Raw genomic sequence first — 17,393 nt, 5'->3', positions numbered from 1 at the left:
GCACGCACGCACGCACACACATACATATATATATATATATTAGGCATATGTGATACATATATATAAAGCATATGTGTAAATATTTTTTTATACATTTAAAAAATTATACATCATCTATTCTTTTACAATATACTTGCTCTTTACAAGCGAAAATATGCCAACAATTACTTAAACAGTTGCTAAGTAAATGTTGATGGAACTTTTGTCGATTAATCACTAGTACCTACATAGTCAAGAGATATACCCTTATTACATAATATCAGCTTTTAAAGAATTAAATCAATTCGTGCAAGTATTTGCAATAAATATTAATAAATATTTCTATATAGTAAATACAATCAATAGAAGAATAGGTTAAATTTTGTGTTTTTTCATGATGTTTGGTCAGATAGGAATTTATCTCATCACAAGACACATTATTCGAGCACAAATGGTATGATATGGCATGTGATACAACAGTTTAAATTTTCTATTGATGCATGTGTAATGCAAACAGTTATCCCATTTGTTACTTAGGAATATTGTACATTTGTTAATATTTATCATCAATTAGAGCAGTGCTAATATTGATTGCATTATATATTCCTTCTAACTATGCTTGATAACATTATGCAATTGCCTGCGAGTTTGATTCAGAAGATATCCGCTACTCGTTACTCTAACAGTGTATGAACGCAGTTTATATAGGCAAACAATATATATATTATTAAAATCTAAATTAATTGATAATTTAATGCTACACTCTTATATCATTTGAAGGTGTATAAATATTGTATGTTGCCACAAAAGTATATTTGAATCCTAAGTTATAGTGATAATGTTCAAATGACAGTGATAAATTTTTCTTTATCTTTCTATCATGATATGTTAATCGTAATCATATTTTAAGTGATCGATATTGGAACATTATCAATTAAATCGTTGCTTATTATCAGAACAGAAGACATCAGAATTTATGGAGTATTTAATTCTTGAAGATATATAACAATGAATTTTATTTCCAAGGTAAAAGCATGTGTATAATGTGTCTGACTAAAGAAATATATATTGTAAATACTCTAATAAGAATGTGCTTAAAGATTAATTCTATAAAAATAGTAAACACACAAATAATAAAGATTTATCAATTGAACGTATAACAGGTATATAGTTTTCTGTGATAACTTATCAGAATTACTAACCGCATAGAAATTTGTTTACAAGAATTTCTTATATTCATGTATTCGAATTATAAATTATAAATAGGAAATGAAGATAGATTTCACTATATTTCTTTAGTTTGCTGTAATATTTTTCTTCTTTCTTTTATCACATTAATATCTCACCTTTTTTTCTAAATCTTTCATTGCAGTGATTAACACTCATGCTTTGGTTTTACTTGTTGCTGCATGTATGACAGTATTGCATTTCTCATTGATTCTGGATTGTAGTGATAATGGTATATGTAGTTGGAATAATGGTAAAGTGAAATAAACAAAAATAGATAAAAATATAAACGTGTAGGTGAATGAAAATTTCATGCTGAATGAATCACGAATTTTTTAAATAGCGTGAATTTTTATTTTCAAATTTACATATTTCACGCTTTGTTGCTTGATATGTATTACCTTTCTATGTAGGCAATAACATATGCGATCAACGTATAACTTACTTATCAAAAGATCAAACTAAAGAGTATAATGAGTAATCTTACAAGAGTTCGCGATGAAAATTGTCCTGCTGACGACAAGCCTAGATTTCTATCCTGCCTAAAGGCATACTGGGTGAGCACTATTTAGCTTGAAGATTTACAATCTTCGTCACTGCTTGTTATATAGCGGAATTTAGAAATCACGTTCATTTTTAGACACTATATAAAAGTATCAGGCTGTGACATTCTACTTGATCTATCATGATTATCATCTTAATTTTTCAAAAGAAAAAATGAGTGTGTGATAGTGAATTTAATTTTATATTATATATTAATTTTATTGAAATATTTATTAAAATTATTTTCTTTATTGGTATTGCATTAGATATAATTTGCATAAGCGATGTATTCTTCTATTACTTATTGTTTATTTTACTTTCTAGCCTGAATTATCAGAAGGCAACCAAGATGATGCTTATATGGGCAGCAGTGATGTGGAAGGAGAGGGAAAGCAAGTTCTGGTTGGAATATGTGCAATGGCGAAGAAGTCGCAGAGTAAACCGATGAAAGAGATTTTGACAAGGCTCGAAGAATTCGAATATATAAAAATTGTCGTCTTTCCAGAAGAAGTGATATTAAAGGTAATGTATATTTACGTTATGGAACCGTATTTTTACAAAATATCTTTTGTATTTTTTGTTTATTTATAGGAACCTGTAGAAAATTGGCCTGTAGTTGACTGCTTAATAAGTTTCCATAGTAAAGGCTTCCCCCTTGATAAGGCTATAAATTATGCAAATTTACGTAAACCATTCATCATCAATCATCTCCCGATGCAGTATGATATCCAGGTATATAAGCTTTTAATTTCAGAATACTAATGTATTTTTGTATTACATATATCCTCTACGTATTAATTGTAGGACCGAAGAAGAGTTTATGCTATACTGGAAAGCGAAGATATCGAAATTCCACGGTATGCCGTTCTCGACAGAGATTCACCAGATCCGAAACGTGAGTTACAAAATTTACATACAATTTATAAATAAATTGTAAATACTTAATCTTCGCGATCAGATTTTGAAATCAAATAGTCATTACGTACGGTACTCAAATGAATTTAAAATTATAATAATTCATGTGTGTCACTTATACGTTTAGTTCTCTAGGGACGGCATCATCTTGTCATAAAACAATTTTTTTACTAGTTTTTACTAAAAATTGTTTTATTAATGAAAAATTGAATAGATACCTGTCTCCTTCATTAATATATATATATATATATATAACTTCTCTGGTGATTAAAAATAATATATTTCAGTGCTACATACATTTTCATCTTCAGTTTTTAAGTAACTAATCTGTACATCCTGAATTAACCCCAAATTTATCTTGAATTTAATTTTAAAGTAAACAAATATGCAAAACTCGTTTTTAAGAAGTTAATCTTTATATGTAAAAAATATAAACTGTATTTTAGAACACGAATTAGTGGAATCAGAGGATCACGTAGAGGTGAATGGTATTACTTTCAATAAACCATTCGTGGAAAAACCAGTATCAGCTGAAGATCATAATATCTATATTTACTATCCTACTTCTGCTGGAGGAGGAAGTCAGAGATTATTTAGAAAGGTATATATATTATCTTAATATATATTAGCTTTTATTTGAATTATTTATTATATTATCTTTCCTGAAATTAGTATATAATTCTTTGTACAAGATGTAGAAAGCAAACATCATTTTTCTACATGGAAAAAATTAAAAATGAATATTTATTGTATATATACTTATTGAATAATGTTTGTTTATTACAGATAGGTAGTCGTAGTAGTGTATATTCTCCAGAATCTCGCGTTCGCAAGAGTGGTTCTTATATCTATGAAGATTTTATGCCTACTGATGGCACCGACGTTAAAGTCTATACCGTGGGACCTGATTACGCTCATGCCGAAGCGAGGAAGAGCCCTGCTCTCGACGGCAAAGTTGAGAGAGATTCGGAGGGCAAAGAAATTCGTTATCCAGTGATATTGAATAATGCTGAGAAATTAATTAGTAGGAAGGTATGTTTGGCCTTCAAGCAAACAGTATGCGGTTTCGATTTATTAAGGTATGTGAACATTTTTATATAATACGTATATTTTCATATAATAAAACCAATATGATAAGAAATTAAGTCTACTTTTTCGATAATTCTTTTTATGAACAGTGATATGTCGCAATATTCATTAAAAAGATTTCTTATATAAAATTTTTTGTTTGTTTGTAACATTAAGATGTACATTACATGTCAACATAATATAATTACCGACGCAGTTATCAATATTATTTTAAAACGCGTATCATGTTACAATAGCTTTGATTTCTGTTGCGACACTGACTTCAGTCAAAAAACAGATATTGACACAAGTGTGTATTGCGCAATTTACATAAGTGGCCAAAAGTCAAGTAAGTACAATTGATTTTGGTTACAGAGCAAACGGCCAGTCATTTGTGTGCGATGTGAATGGATTTAGTTTTGTAAAGAACTCGAACAAGTATTATGATGACTGTGCCAAGATTTTGGGAAATATGATACTTAGAGAGTTGGCTCCCACGTTGCATATTCCGTGGAGCGTTCCCTTTCAATTGGACGATCCTCCTATCGTGCCAACCACATTTGGCAAAATGTTAGTCTAACTACAAGTGATAATTAAACTATACACAATTATATCCTTACTATTGATGCTTGTTTTTCAATTATTACTAATTACTTCGATATTTATCTAGGATGGAATTACGCTGTGTCGTGGCAGTTATTAGACATGGTGATAGAACCCCAAAACAGAAGATGAAAGTAGAAGTGCGTCATCCTAAGTGAGTAAAAAAGATCTTATATTTTCTCATCCGAAAGTATCATAATTTAAAATTTATGTCTCATAGATTTTTTGAGATATTTGCGAAGTATGATGGCTATAAACACGGTCATGTCAAACTAAAGCGCCCTAAACAGCTGCAAGAGATTCTCGATACAGCGCGTAGTCTGCTAGCAGAAATACAGCATCGTGCGGCGGGTCCCGAATTGGAAGAAAAACAAGGGAAATTGGAGCAACTTAAGAGTGTCTTAGAAATGTATGTAACAATAAACAAAACAGTACAGTACTTACTTAATGAATTAATCAAATGTACATGATTATTATTAATATTACACAATTGAATAATAAATGATAAATTTGTAATAAAATTATTAACTCTATTGCAGGTACGGGCATTTCTCTGGCATAAATCGCAAAGTCCAATTAAAGTATCAACCGCGAGGACGGCCGCGGGGAAGTTCCTCCGACGACGGTAGCGATCTTAGTATGCTTCGTTTGTTTTTTCACTTATTTTATATAATATATATACAATATGTATTTTTAAGGATATATATTTAATGAATATATTTATATTCATATCCATATTCAAAATGCGATGTTAGCATTTGCCAAATAATTCACATTACCTCTACCATAGAATTTAAAAAATAAAAACGCTTACGGATCGTAATAATAATAATATATTTAATAGATATATTTTACAGAAAATTATATATCATATCTTCATGTATATGAAGAAATACGCGTCTCTTCACTTTTTCTCTTTTAGATCGATTAGGAGAACCGTCTCTCGTTTTGATATTAAAATGGGGCGGAGAACTGACGCCGGCTGGACGTATTCAAGCGGAAGAATTAGGACGCATATTCCGCTGCATGTACCCCGGTGGTCAAGGTAGACACCTTAGTGGTTCGTATCTTATGTTCATATGCTTGCCATGCTCGCTTTTAAGTTTCTACACAGTATCGAAAATCGTTTCTATAATAATTTTCCTCTATTAGCTAAACCTGATCTGGGTTTACCTGTGATATATGAAGTATAATCTGAAAGCCTGTAGGCTTTCGGTACGAATTATTGTCTCTTGTATCTTGAGAATGCTATATTGTACAAGTTGCAAAATTATTGAACGGCTTAAAAAGATTGACGTATTGATATTGAATCGTATTTTCACATGATTTGTATCACTATATTTTGTATGAGAAATGTAAAAGCTATTTGAGAGTAATATCGAATTTGTGCGAGAGTAATTGCCAGTGTAGCAACCACTGTGGCACTAACAACCATTGGCAATCATATCTAACTGGTAGTGAGATATAGTAATATTACACTTTCGAGAGTCACATATAGGATAATCTGTCTCAAATGTTATTTCAGAGGAAGAATCAGAGATGTTACCAAATCACGGTAACCTTTTATTTATGATCCACGCTTAGTCCATAGTTCTCTGTAGATTGTATTGCTGTTCTTAGAAATAGCGATGTTACGGTCGACGGCGTTAACAGTAAGAGTACACTTGCACAGTTTGTATTTCTTTATTTGAACGAGTTCTCGAGTTGCCACTCGACTTAGCGAAAACAAACCATTGTCGGCAACTAGGGAATAGCATGGTTTAGCGATTTTAGCGTACACCACACTTACCTCTCGCCACACGCTTTTTTTATGCTAATGTTCCATTAGTTTCCATTAGTTTTGTTTTTAACGGCACTATAATACATTAAATATAATTTTTTATATGTAAAATGTTATGCACGTATTTGTACAATATGTGTTCTTCGAAACGTAATTTTTTATTAAAATACCAACAGAGGAGTTTTAAGGTAACTCTAAAACATTTAGAGACATGAAAAACTTGCAGCACCTTCCGTGTTATGTCACAACGTTAATTAATATAATATAATTAATTCCGATATTATATCTTTGCAATATAATTAATCCCGATAATGTCTTTACATATTACGATGATCTCGATACTAAAGCATAGATCATCTCGACAACTATTTTTTTATTTATTTTTTTTATTTTTGGAGTACTCTCTAAATTGTTCCGTTGTGTTCTATGATTATGATGGTTGTGACAGAAGGAATCCCGTCGATGTTTTGATACTATTCCCTCTTATTAAATGTAGGTGAATACGCAGGTGCACAAGGATTGGGTTTGTTACGCTTGCACTCTACGTTTCGCCATGACTTAAAGATCTATGCTAGCGATGAGGGACGCGTTCAAATGACTGCTGCAGCTTTTGCGAAAGGATTGCTTGCATTGGAGGGAGAGCTAACGCCTATTTTAGTGCAAATGGTGAAAAGCGCGAACACCAATGGGCTTCTAGATAACGACTGCGATAGTAGCAAATATCAGAATATGTGAGTAGATCTTCACTAAACGCTTGAATTGTAATTAACTTTTTCCACATAATATACGATATTTATAATTATAGGGTAAAAACGCGCTTGCACGAGCTGCTACAACAAGATAGAGACTTTACTCGGGAGGATCGAGAACAAATCAATCCAGGAAACGCGCTCAGCATCAATGCCGCTTTAGATTTTGTTAAAAACCCGGTCCGATGTTGCCAACATGTTCATACTCTTATCCAAAAACTCTTAGATATCGTGCGAATAAAAAAGGAAGATCCGAAGACAAAGGACACGATACTCTATCATGGTGAAACGTGGGAACTGATGGGACGTCGCTGGGGAAAGATAGAAAAGGATTTTTGTACGAAAAACAAACGTTTCGACATATCTAAAATTCCCGATATTTACGATTGTATAAAATACGATCTGCAACACAATAATCATACATTGCAATTTGAACACGCGGAAGAATTGTATACGTACGCTAAATCTTTAGCGGATATAGTAATCCCTCAGGTATAATTTATTTTTGCCATTAATTCTATCAATATTTTATTTTTCTAACTGTAAATTTTATTATATATTAATGCATAGGAATATGGTTTAACGGTACAAGAAAAAATGACTATTGGCCAAGGGATATGCACGCCTTTGTTGAAAAAAATACGGGCTGATCTACAACGAAATATCGAAGAATCTGAGGAGACTGTAAATAGGCTTAATCCTAGGTATAACATTGATCTTGTTTTTGTAGAATTTTCTTCTCTAACAATTTAAGATTTTTTTAGTAACTATACAATTATTATTATTGTGATCTATAGATATTCCCATGGTGTCTCGAGTCCAGGACGCCATGTACGTACGAGGCTATATTTCACAAGTGAGAGTCATGTACATTCCTTGCTAACTGTGTTGCGTTATGGTGGTTTACTCGATGTAAGTGATGTATTATAATTAGAAGAAATAATTTCCTGTTTTATTTTCTAATTTTTTATTCATCGATTCGCAGGTGGTGAAAGACGAACAGTGGCGTCGCGCGATGGAATACGTCAGCATGGTCTCCGAGTTGAACTACATGTCGCAAATTGTCGTCATGTTGTACGAAGATCCAACCAAAGATCCATGCAGTGAGGAACGTTTTCATGTCGAATTGCACTTCAGTCCTGGTGTTAACTGTTGCGTGCAGAAGAATCTGCCGCCTGGTCCTGGATTCAGACCACACTCGCGCAATGAGAGCAGTCACAATGTGGTAAGATTTTAAATTATCTGTATAACGCTATCTCAATACAAATTAATGAATTTTTTTTAAGGGGGAGAGTGGTGGTTCTGGTCAGGATACTAGTTCACAATGTAGCACCAGGATAGAGGAAGAAGATGCGGAATTGGGCATTATTGAGGATGATTTGATAAATCCTACCGCGCAAGCTGTAAGTACAATTTGTTTATTAATTTTTGGCAAGTGTTATTTTGTTCTCAATTATTCAAATAGTTATACGATAGACAAAAATTTGCTTTCAGGATACGCCTCCACCATTAATGGAAACAGACACTATGGACTCTATGCTAGACAGTCCAACGACTAGTCGTGGGATTGACATGATGGATCTAGATCCGAATATGATGGACGAACCGTATGATAGTGGATTTTTGCAGAGCTCGGCACCGATTCCAATCAGGTCTGCTATTATATGCAATTTACATTGAGCATTCTCTTTACACATTTTCTGTATACATTTATTATTCTAATAAAATAATATGTGAAAGTTTCATTCAATGTTACTGTATGTACAGCGCTAGAACCGTGGCCGGACACGAAGCTGCTAGACTTGGCAGCCAATTAGCGGCAAGTCAGCGACAACGCCGAAGCAAGGAGGCAGGAAATATCGTGGAACCACGCGCGCGAAGCTACGATCATCAACGGCAAGAGAAGCCCGAGAAAGGTAAGTGCACCTTAATGTGCAAGTTATCTATATCGGTGAGCAGATTTAGTGAAGTAAGTGTGAAGGATGTCGCTGATAAACGAACGATATTTGGCCGAAATATAATATTAATGGTTGATTTATACTTGCTGTATACATATGTGCGTGCATACGCGTACATACACATGAATATACGAAATGTGTATGTAAGACATGTACGGTATCCTTAACACATTTAATGGTTTGTGCATGATTATATAATTATTGATTATTGGTCTTCTTTATATATTTATACACCATCTTAATGGCAGTCGACATTTATAGTATGCTACATATGAATGCCATATATATATCCTCCTTTCCAAATTATATAATAGATTCACACCATGAAATTATATTTTATCACGATAAATCCTATTTCCCTTGTATAAGTAGTGATTAATGAAAAATATATCGAAGTTTAATGTCGTGCTTGATCTTCAATGAATTTTAATTTAATGAATCAATAATTCGATTATTAATTTGTACAATTTTTACAGTATGTAATTAAAAATATTTATGATATTTATGATATTTAAAAGATTAATATTGTTTCTAAATTTTAGGCTGAAGTTGTATTGTTAAATTTGTAGATGTTTCTTGTTATCTAAATAAGAGCAGAGATTTGAATTTATATCATTTTTACGAAATCGCATATAAATGAATGAGTCGTGCGATATAATAATGTATGTATGATGTAAAGATATCTTTATTTGCTCTTCGAAGAATAGTTTTGCAAAAATGCGCGCAAACATATAATGAGGTTTAATATATATTATGTATGTGTTATGTTAACGTTAAAGGCATCGAGATATTAGAGCTTTTTAGGGGTTAATTACTGGCAGTTGAATTGATGGTGGAATATCGCCACAATGCTCCCTGCTGTGTTCTACTGTTCTCTTTTTGTAGCTGCGGACAAGCTGCAGTATCAGAGCTTGGACGCGGTCAACAAAGAAGGTACGTTTTTACCGGTTATTAATTTTTTTTATAAAATGATTTTTTGAGATAATGTACACGTACTGTACACGTAATGTACAACTTTCGGATGAATATTTTATCCTTATTTTTTTCCATAATCAAGTAGATCCGTCCTATCCACATGTACATTTTTTTTTATCCGTAGAAATCCTTATGCATATGTGGCAATGAAATAATTCCATCAATCGATATTGCATATAATTATGCTAATAAAATTTCATGTCGAACATATAGCATAACTCTGATATTCTCATATAAAGCAGATAATTCAGCGGATTTTTATTTTCGTTGCAATTAATGTGCATAGTTATTGGATATATGTATATCAGTATCCAGAATGCGCTTATGCACATCGTCGGTATTACAAAGTGTTAATTAAAGTAACTGCCAATTCTCACATCCTACATCTTATACTTCGTAATTACAGTCTCGTATCTCATCCCTTCCTCAGTGAATTAATCTTGTATATTTTGCCCGAGTTAATTTTTCACGATATGTTGCGAGTTAATCTGCATTTGTTGATTTCATTATTTTTTCTTTAATCAGTTCTACAAATCGCACGTATTATATAGATAGAAAAAGGATTGGTATCATTTTTTCTTTTCTTTTAATGATTGGATCTCTGGAACACCGGACGAAGTGCGAAACATGCTCTGGTTGATCTATCCGGATAGGGCGATTTATCCGGAAAAATTTAATGTATCTTGTTTCATGTAGCCGAGAGATGTGTATTTTGCCAATGCCAGGGTAGGAAGCGGATTCCAGTTGAAATAACTCTTTGCTCAGCGATAATTGTGCGCGTGGAAGCCAACTAATAAAGTATCGGCGACTGTCTGGACCACACACGCACTGTAGTGTGGTTCATTTAGCTGCTCACCCGAATCCTCGATCCTAAGATCATCATGTTCACGAAACTCGCACATCTTCATTACCATCGAGTCTTCCTTCTTGGAGCTCTAAGCGCACTTGCCATACGTTCATCGTATAAGTTCATCTAAAGTGTCATCGAATTTCATATCATCGATTTTCTCAAACAATTGTTGACGCTCATCGAATATTCACAGCTTCCTTTTTTTGTATTTACATTTGCGTTCATGTCGATTCGTCGTTATCGTGTTCATCTTACATCGTCACCATTTTCATTGATCGTTGAATGTTATCTTTAAATAAATAGCTCTCAAAAACATATAATATCGTCACCTCGTTCCTCTTCTTCATGTATAATTCATAACGATAATCAAAAGGAAAAAGGGACTCGGACCAAAAAAAGCATCATATCTTTCCACTATATCATTATATACTAATGCCGTTTGAGCTTTGACATCCTAACAAACTTCAATGTTACGAGGCTGTATGTAAAAAGTCATATGGTTTGATTGGCTTATTGGTTGCATGCCACGGTTGTTGTATGATGTTGTGCATACTCGTGAATCCGGCATACTCGCTAAACTATGCGCAGAGGGCGTGGAAGGTATACTCTATCCTTAATTTTATTTCTTCCTTGACGAATCTTTAAACGCCGAAGCAATTAAAATATAATATTTATATTTTGAATAATCTTATTCAAAAATTATTTTCTATATATTTATATATTTCATACATATAGTAGTATGTATATATTTATTTATATTGTACTATATATGTACTGTGTAAATATAGATGTAATAATTATAACAGATTTTAAGATCTTTACGCTGACAATTCTTATATTTGTTACAGAGATTGTTTCTTTATATATAATTTTTTAATTATTCATAATCTCTGTAACGTACGTATAACACGTAAAGCAAAGCATGTCACAAAGTGCATAATAAAGTAAAACGTTCTTTATGTCAGATTAGACTGAGATTAGATTGAGATTGAATTTTATTAATCAAAATAACATTCACTAATCTTGATATTAGTTTTATTTTTTCTGATTAATGAAATTCAATCTCTAATCTGATACGAGTTACGGTATATTATGGTAATCATTGCTTTTTTATCGCGAGAGCAGTAATCCAAAGATTCGTCCCTTCCGGTTCTTTAAATCAAATGGATTTTTTAATCGGTTCTTTCTCTGTTTTGTTTTCTTTTCTCTCCTCTTCCTCTCACTACACCGTCATTCCGAATGCTGCATCATACCCTGCCGTCTCCTTCTGATAACGCTATCACATCTGGATCTATTGCCTGCGCATTTCGCACACTCCTCATGCACCGCATCGCATCGCAATGCATCGCTACGCAACGCAACGCAACGCAACTCGCTATCAGCCGCGGGGCCAACTCTGGAGGAATCTCGCGACGAGGAACGCACGTGGAAACCGGTGACGCTGCTGCAATCTTATAGCTCGCCGGAACTACCGGTTTCGCCGGACGAAAGCTTCGCTTCTTCGTGCTCGCTTCGCAATGCGTGCAACGATAGACAACTATCCGCCAACCTTTGCTCATTGCCCGATCCGTCATTCGCGACCGTCAGCAATCTGCCGGAGCGGACTGTCATCGGTTATCGTGGTCGCGGCAGAAAATACGAACGATCGCGCTCCGAAGTGACCTTGCTCTCATCCGTCGAATCCTGCGGTGAGTTCAAGGGTAACGACAAATTCACTCATCTGAACTAATGGAAAGATCGTCGCATGTCGGAGTGGCGCATGGAAAAATCTGAGAAAAATGTTTGGTTGAAAATGGATAAACTGGAAAATTCTTGATATCAATCAGAATTCCAATTGTCATAATTAGAATTTAGTAAATTTAATCAGGCAATTCTAATTTGTCCATCTTCAACTAGAATTTTAATTAATCAAACATTTCTTTCAATATTTCTCTCAGTTTTATTCAGATCTAATCAATGTCAATGAAAATTTTGTTTGCCCAAATATTACACTATGGGAATAATATACTGTAGTATATTCACCCAATTCGATTGTAATTTCATAAAAATGAACTTTGAAAAAAATCTTTTTCAATCGAAACACTAGACATTAAGCATAACGGTATTAAGAAAATATATGAATAAAAATATTTTTCATTGCTTTATTAGTGAAAACAATGGAAAAGTACTGGAACAAGAATATTGGATATGCCATAATCAGCGAAAAGGTTTAAGAGTTAGTAATATAAAGAAATAAATATAACGTACATTATCATCTGGTGATAGTCGGGATTATTCTTCTTGAATCACTAAATAACGTTTCATCTTGTCCTTTCGTTGATAATTTCTTTTACTGGCATAACTTTTATTGGCATCGATACACAGATTGGACGCGATTGAATTATTTATTTTCCATGCGCTACTTTGCGACCTCAATATTAGATACTGAAAATCTCGATTTACGAGATAGATACGAAATTGATCCTACGTGAATTGCTGCATTATTTCTAGATTTGATGAAATTATGTTGTCTGACAAAGAAATTATTTAACAAACTAAAGGAGATCAGATTTTTTAAAAGAAAGGGAGATAATCAAAAAACTATTTACTGCAACATAAGTAGTAAAGCAAATTAGTTGGGCATTCGCAAAGTTTAATTCTTTATCCGTTATATTTTGCTAATTTGTTCAATTAGCTTGATATTCTTTTTCGAAGGAAGACCAACGTCAGTTTTTGTTTCCTAATTTGGATTATTCCCACTATTCCCACTAATCGAGATTCGATTCGAGTCCTAATCTTCTATTTCTTTCTAAATTTATTTTCAGAAAGAGGATGTAGAGAGGAGGTAGAGAATCAATCATGAATTGATTAATATAATAATTAATATTGTATTGGGAATAATCCTATGCTCACCGATTTGCTTTGCTCGTTATCACTCTGTCATCTCTTTCTGATTATTAATGTTCCTCTTCTCACCTTGAGACGCGAGCACAAACTCAAGCACGGGCACGAGCACGAGCACGAGCACGAGTATGAGTATGTCATGGTAGAATTTAAGGCTTCACAGTCGCTCTCTGCCGGCTTTTAATAAAGACATGCCAATTATATACATATAACAAATATTCACCGTTATCACTATCATCGATCCACGAGACTAATCATCATCAATGTCCGGAGTATTTATCAGCGTCTGAGTCCCCCGTCCGTCCAAACATCCCGTGTCCAAGCCTCATTCCTCTTCTCCACCGCTAGACACACGATCGCGGATCATTCAACCTGATCCTACCTGCACAGCAAGGCGCCACCGACACAGTATCTCCGGACAGATGAGTTATTTCAAGCTGCTGGGCTACAATGTCAGCAAGAAGCTCACTGGCTCGGCCAACAGTCTCTTCAGCACTGCCGTAATAAGCGGTTCCTCGAGCGCGCCGAACCTGAAGGACATGGTACCACCTCATGCGTCCGCGGTTGCCGGTAGTATCTCTAGATTATTATATATTTAATTTATAATTTATATTTAATTTTATTATATATTTAATATATAATAATAATTAATATATAAATAATTAATTCTCAGTAATTTTATGCTTAATATAAAATTAGCAAGATTATTTCTCGGATTTAATCAAACATAGTAACAAATAATATTAAAGCTATTGAAACTCATTAAATCTTATCCGAACAGTTTATCCTTCAATTTAAATAATTGTATATCTGATAAAATTCAGAAAAATATCGATTTTTTTTTTAAATATCGATATTTTATTAACTTTAATAAAATGAAAAATCTGGATAGAAGAGAATAAATTAAAATATTGAAAAAAATGATTTTTAATTGGCATGTATATTCTATAGCGATAGAAGGCTTCGGCGGGGTGCCCCCCATCAGACCCTTGGAAACTCTACACAACGCGTTGTCGCTACGTCAACTAGATTGTTTCCTGGAGATGATGACCACGGCGCCGTTATATAGAACCCCAGCCTCATCACCGCCTAAGTCATCACCGGCCGGATCGACGCACGAGTCACTCAATCCACCTCTCGTCCACGCCGGGATTAGTCGCGAGTACCACTCTTCCGACACAGAAGCTGTCAGGTATCGTAAGAAATTATATAAAACATGCTCGTGAGTATTTAGTTCTTTCCTCTGCGCCAAATTTCGAGTAAGAATGCTCCTAAACTTATCCCGATGAGTGTGTTATATTCTACTACATCTTTTTGTTTGAATAATTATTTTATATATATATATTATTTTACAATTTAATTACTAAAAACTCTAGTATGCGAGTTACGATTAATATATAATCCAATATATAATCCAATATATAATCCAATATATAATCGTGTTACCATTTTATAGGTACATTATGCCTACACCGATACAATATAAACCTCTTGGTGAAACAGAAACGTGTGACACAAGGAATCTACCATCACCTACTAGCCCGAACAGTGTGTACCTATCCTATCTAAAACTATGGCAGTAATATCAATTTTAATAATCTTTTATTTCATACAGGTACAGGCTGGAGTAGTGAGCCACAGTCTTTTCTATCCTCCGAGCCATCGTCACCTGCGCCAACGTCGACAGGCGAATGTAGTATGTCTATAAGCTTAATCAGCAACGAAAGGTGAGTCTTACATGTGTTTTGAGATACATTTTATAAATTTGATCTATTTCTAATTTTGTATGTTTTTTCCTTTTATGTTGAATTTATGTGATTAATTAACTACTGATTTAGTTACTTGCATTCTGTAGTCCTAAATTCACTAAATATATCATTTTGTGATTGTATCTTTGTTAATTTAGATTTTACATCTCTAATATCTTACTATTCTCTCTAATATCTCTCTTTAATATCTTACTACGTTGTGTGTTGAATGTTAGTAGTATTAGAAATAACACTTCTCCCTTCACAGTGCTCAACTCTTTATTGCGCCGAAATTCTCCCCGACTTCCTGCCTGGACGTAGACTTTAACGAATTTTGTATTCGTCTCGATCAAGAGAATCGAGAAAGTCGCGGCAGCGTTTCATATACAGATTATTACAGCAACGAGGACGGTCAGATACGTAAAATAACGCAAATACCGCAAACGATACAATCAGGTGCCAGCGGCGCGCAGACAAAGCTCATCTGTGGCGATGATCTTTCCTGCGATAATATCGACGAAGACGAGGACCACACGTTAACTTTAAAACAGACAGAAGAGCAAAAGAAACAAGACGTTAAATCGATATTCGAGAGGGATGACATTAATCCCATGAAACTAAGCGGAAGCTACAAGAAGATCGGACGGTAGGCAAATAAAATCGGTTTTATTTCGTATTTTTATCGGTTAACACGAATATACATATAATATATACATATGAAGAGATATATCGATATTTATCGCGATGTTATTATAGTTTCCTGGTGGAAAGCACGGATGTATTGCATGGCGACGTCCGAATTAAGGACACTGACAACACTGCTACTTCCGATAAAGTAAAACTCTCTATCTCTCAGAAATCAGACATTTCAAGCACGAGTAAATCCATTGCGGAGAAGGCAAAGAAGGATTCCAAAAAGTGCGGCGGCTCGCACATCAATTCTCAAAAGCGAAAAAATTTTTCTCGTTCGCAGAGCGTCACGACGCCGAAGCCGGTTGTACAGAAATCTGATATGACTTTCAGTTACTCGAGGCAAAGCTCGTTTTCGACGATGTCGGATGCGGATCTAGAAAATTGGAAATTAAGCACGGATCCGACACATTCCTCGAGAACGAGCCAACAGGAGGAGGAACCTATACTTACTGTAGCCGGCAGTCTCACGGATAGCTCTAATGTCACCGTGGGCTTTGATGTCAAAGAAGAGGAAAAGAAATAGATATCAATCACAAATTAATTTACTTATTTAATATTTTTTTTGACATCCTCGTGATATTAAATCTATTCTTACAACGTAGCGTTTTACACTACTAGAGTTTTTTAGAAAGGATAGTTTCCTAGAAATTCAAAAGTATTAAAATCAATAAGTATTAATTAAACAACATTAACTGAACAGTTATTTTGATGTTTCGTAGCATTATTCATCAAGGCTGATAAAAGTATACGATCAGGACCAGATTATTTAGAAAGAGTTATAATAGCGAAACTTTTAAACCCCATCTGCTTCCAATCTTTATAGCATTATATAAATGAGATATTAAATCAAAGATGATATATTCTTGTTTTAGCTCGAGAAATATCTTTAGAAAGCGATCAATGTTTCTAAATCGCTTCGTGACTTAAAATAATATATTTTGTCAATACAAAGATAGAATAAAATTATGATAATTTAAATGATGTAACAAACATTTAACTTAGAATGAGTCTTTTATAAAGATCAACGAATTACTGAACTGATAATAGTGAGAAAGAAAAATTAATCCTTTTACATAACACTATCTGCATGTTTTAATTTTAATTCAATATATTTATATCAATATCATTTGTAGAATCAGTTTTAAAAAGAATTACAAATTTTTAATCAAGGGAGTAGATTGATGATACATTTTCGATCGTTTATAATTTTTTGAAGTTCTTAAATAAGGTTTTGCGCAGCAATACTTTCTAGGATCATCGCTGTTGACTGTGACTTGTAATTACACACATAGAAGATTATTACCTCTTTCCTAAAGAGATTATTGCAGATGTACAAATGCTATGTAAATAAACATAGCCATTACGTATGCTTCAATTAAATATAAGGATGACTGAATAGGAGAAGAGACGTGTGGAGAAAAA

At 33.7% G+C, this 17,393-nt stretch overlaps 1 protein-coding gene across 1 annotated transcript in view; it reads left to right on the top strand.

Moving 5' to 3' along the window:
• LOC105627545 (inositol hexakisphosphate and diphosphoinositol-pentakisphosphate kinase 2) overlaps positions 1 to 16,494 on the top strand; it is a 17,412-nt gene extending 918 nt beyond the window's left edge. The window contains exons 3-29 of the mRNA XM_012208827.1: positions 2,074 to 2,271; positions 2,341 to 2,481; positions 2,554 to 2,645; positions 3,100 to 3,265; positions 3,451 to 3,743; positions 4,108 to 4,302; positions 4,403 to 4,489; positions 4,556 to 4,744; positions 4,875 to 4,972; positions 5,258 to 5,395; positions 5,861 to 5,890; positions 6,612 to 6,846; positions 6,921 to 7,356; positions 7,435 to 7,568; positions 7,662 to 7,776; positions 7,850 to 8,089; positions 8,151 to 8,267; positions 8,359 to 8,516; positions 8,632 to 8,780; positions 9,708 to 9,755; positions 12,030 to 12,335; positions 13,879 to 14,100; positions 14,482 to 14,722; positions 14,987 to 15,078; positions 15,146 to 15,257; positions 15,547 to 15,924; positions 16,035 to 16,494. Coding sequence (XP_012064217.1) covers positions 2,074 to 2,271; positions 2,341 to 2,481; positions 2,554 to 2,645; positions 3,100 to 3,265; positions 3,451 to 3,743; positions 4,108 to 4,302; positions 4,403 to 4,489; positions 4,556 to 4,744; positions 4,875 to 4,972; positions 5,258 to 5,395; positions 5,861 to 5,890; positions 6,612 to 6,846; positions 6,921 to 7,356; positions 7,435 to 7,568; positions 7,662 to 7,776; positions 7,850 to 8,089; positions 8,151 to 8,267; positions 8,359 to 8,516; positions 8,632 to 8,780; positions 9,708 to 9,755; positions 12,030 to 12,335; positions 13,879 to 14,100; positions 14,482 to 14,722; positions 14,987 to 15,078; positions 15,146 to 15,257; positions 15,547 to 15,924; positions 16,035 to 16,494 — 5,070 coding nt within the window. The remainder of the gene's footprint in view (positions 1 to 2,073; positions 2,272 to 2,340; positions 2,482 to 2,553; positions 2,646 to 3,099; positions 3,266 to 3,450; positions 3,744 to 4,107; positions 4,303 to 4,402; positions 4,490 to 4,555; positions 4,745 to 4,874; positions 4,973 to 5,257; positions 5,396 to 5,860; positions 5,891 to 6,611; positions 6,847 to 6,920; positions 7,357 to 7,434; positions 7,569 to 7,661; positions 7,777 to 7,849; positions 8,090 to 8,150; positions 8,268 to 8,358; positions 8,517 to 8,631; positions 8,781 to 9,707; positions 9,756 to 12,029; positions 12,336 to 13,878; positions 14,101 to 14,481; positions 14,723 to 14,986; positions 15,079 to 15,145; positions 15,258 to 15,546; positions 15,925 to 16,034) is intronic.
• The last annotated feature ends 899 nt before the right edge of the window (positions 16,495 to 17,393 follow it).

This window comes from Atta cephalotes, assembly GCF_000143395.1.
Source record: "Atta cephalotes unplaced genomic scaffold scaffold00009, whole genome shotgun sequence".
In the NCBI taxonomy this organism is placed as follows: domain Eukaryota; kingdom Metazoa; phylum Arthropoda; class Insecta; order Hymenoptera; family Formicidae; genus Atta; species Atta cephalotes.
The sequence above is the reverse complement of the archived record's forward strand: the minus strand, read 5'-3'. Positions and strand labels throughout refer to the sequence as shown.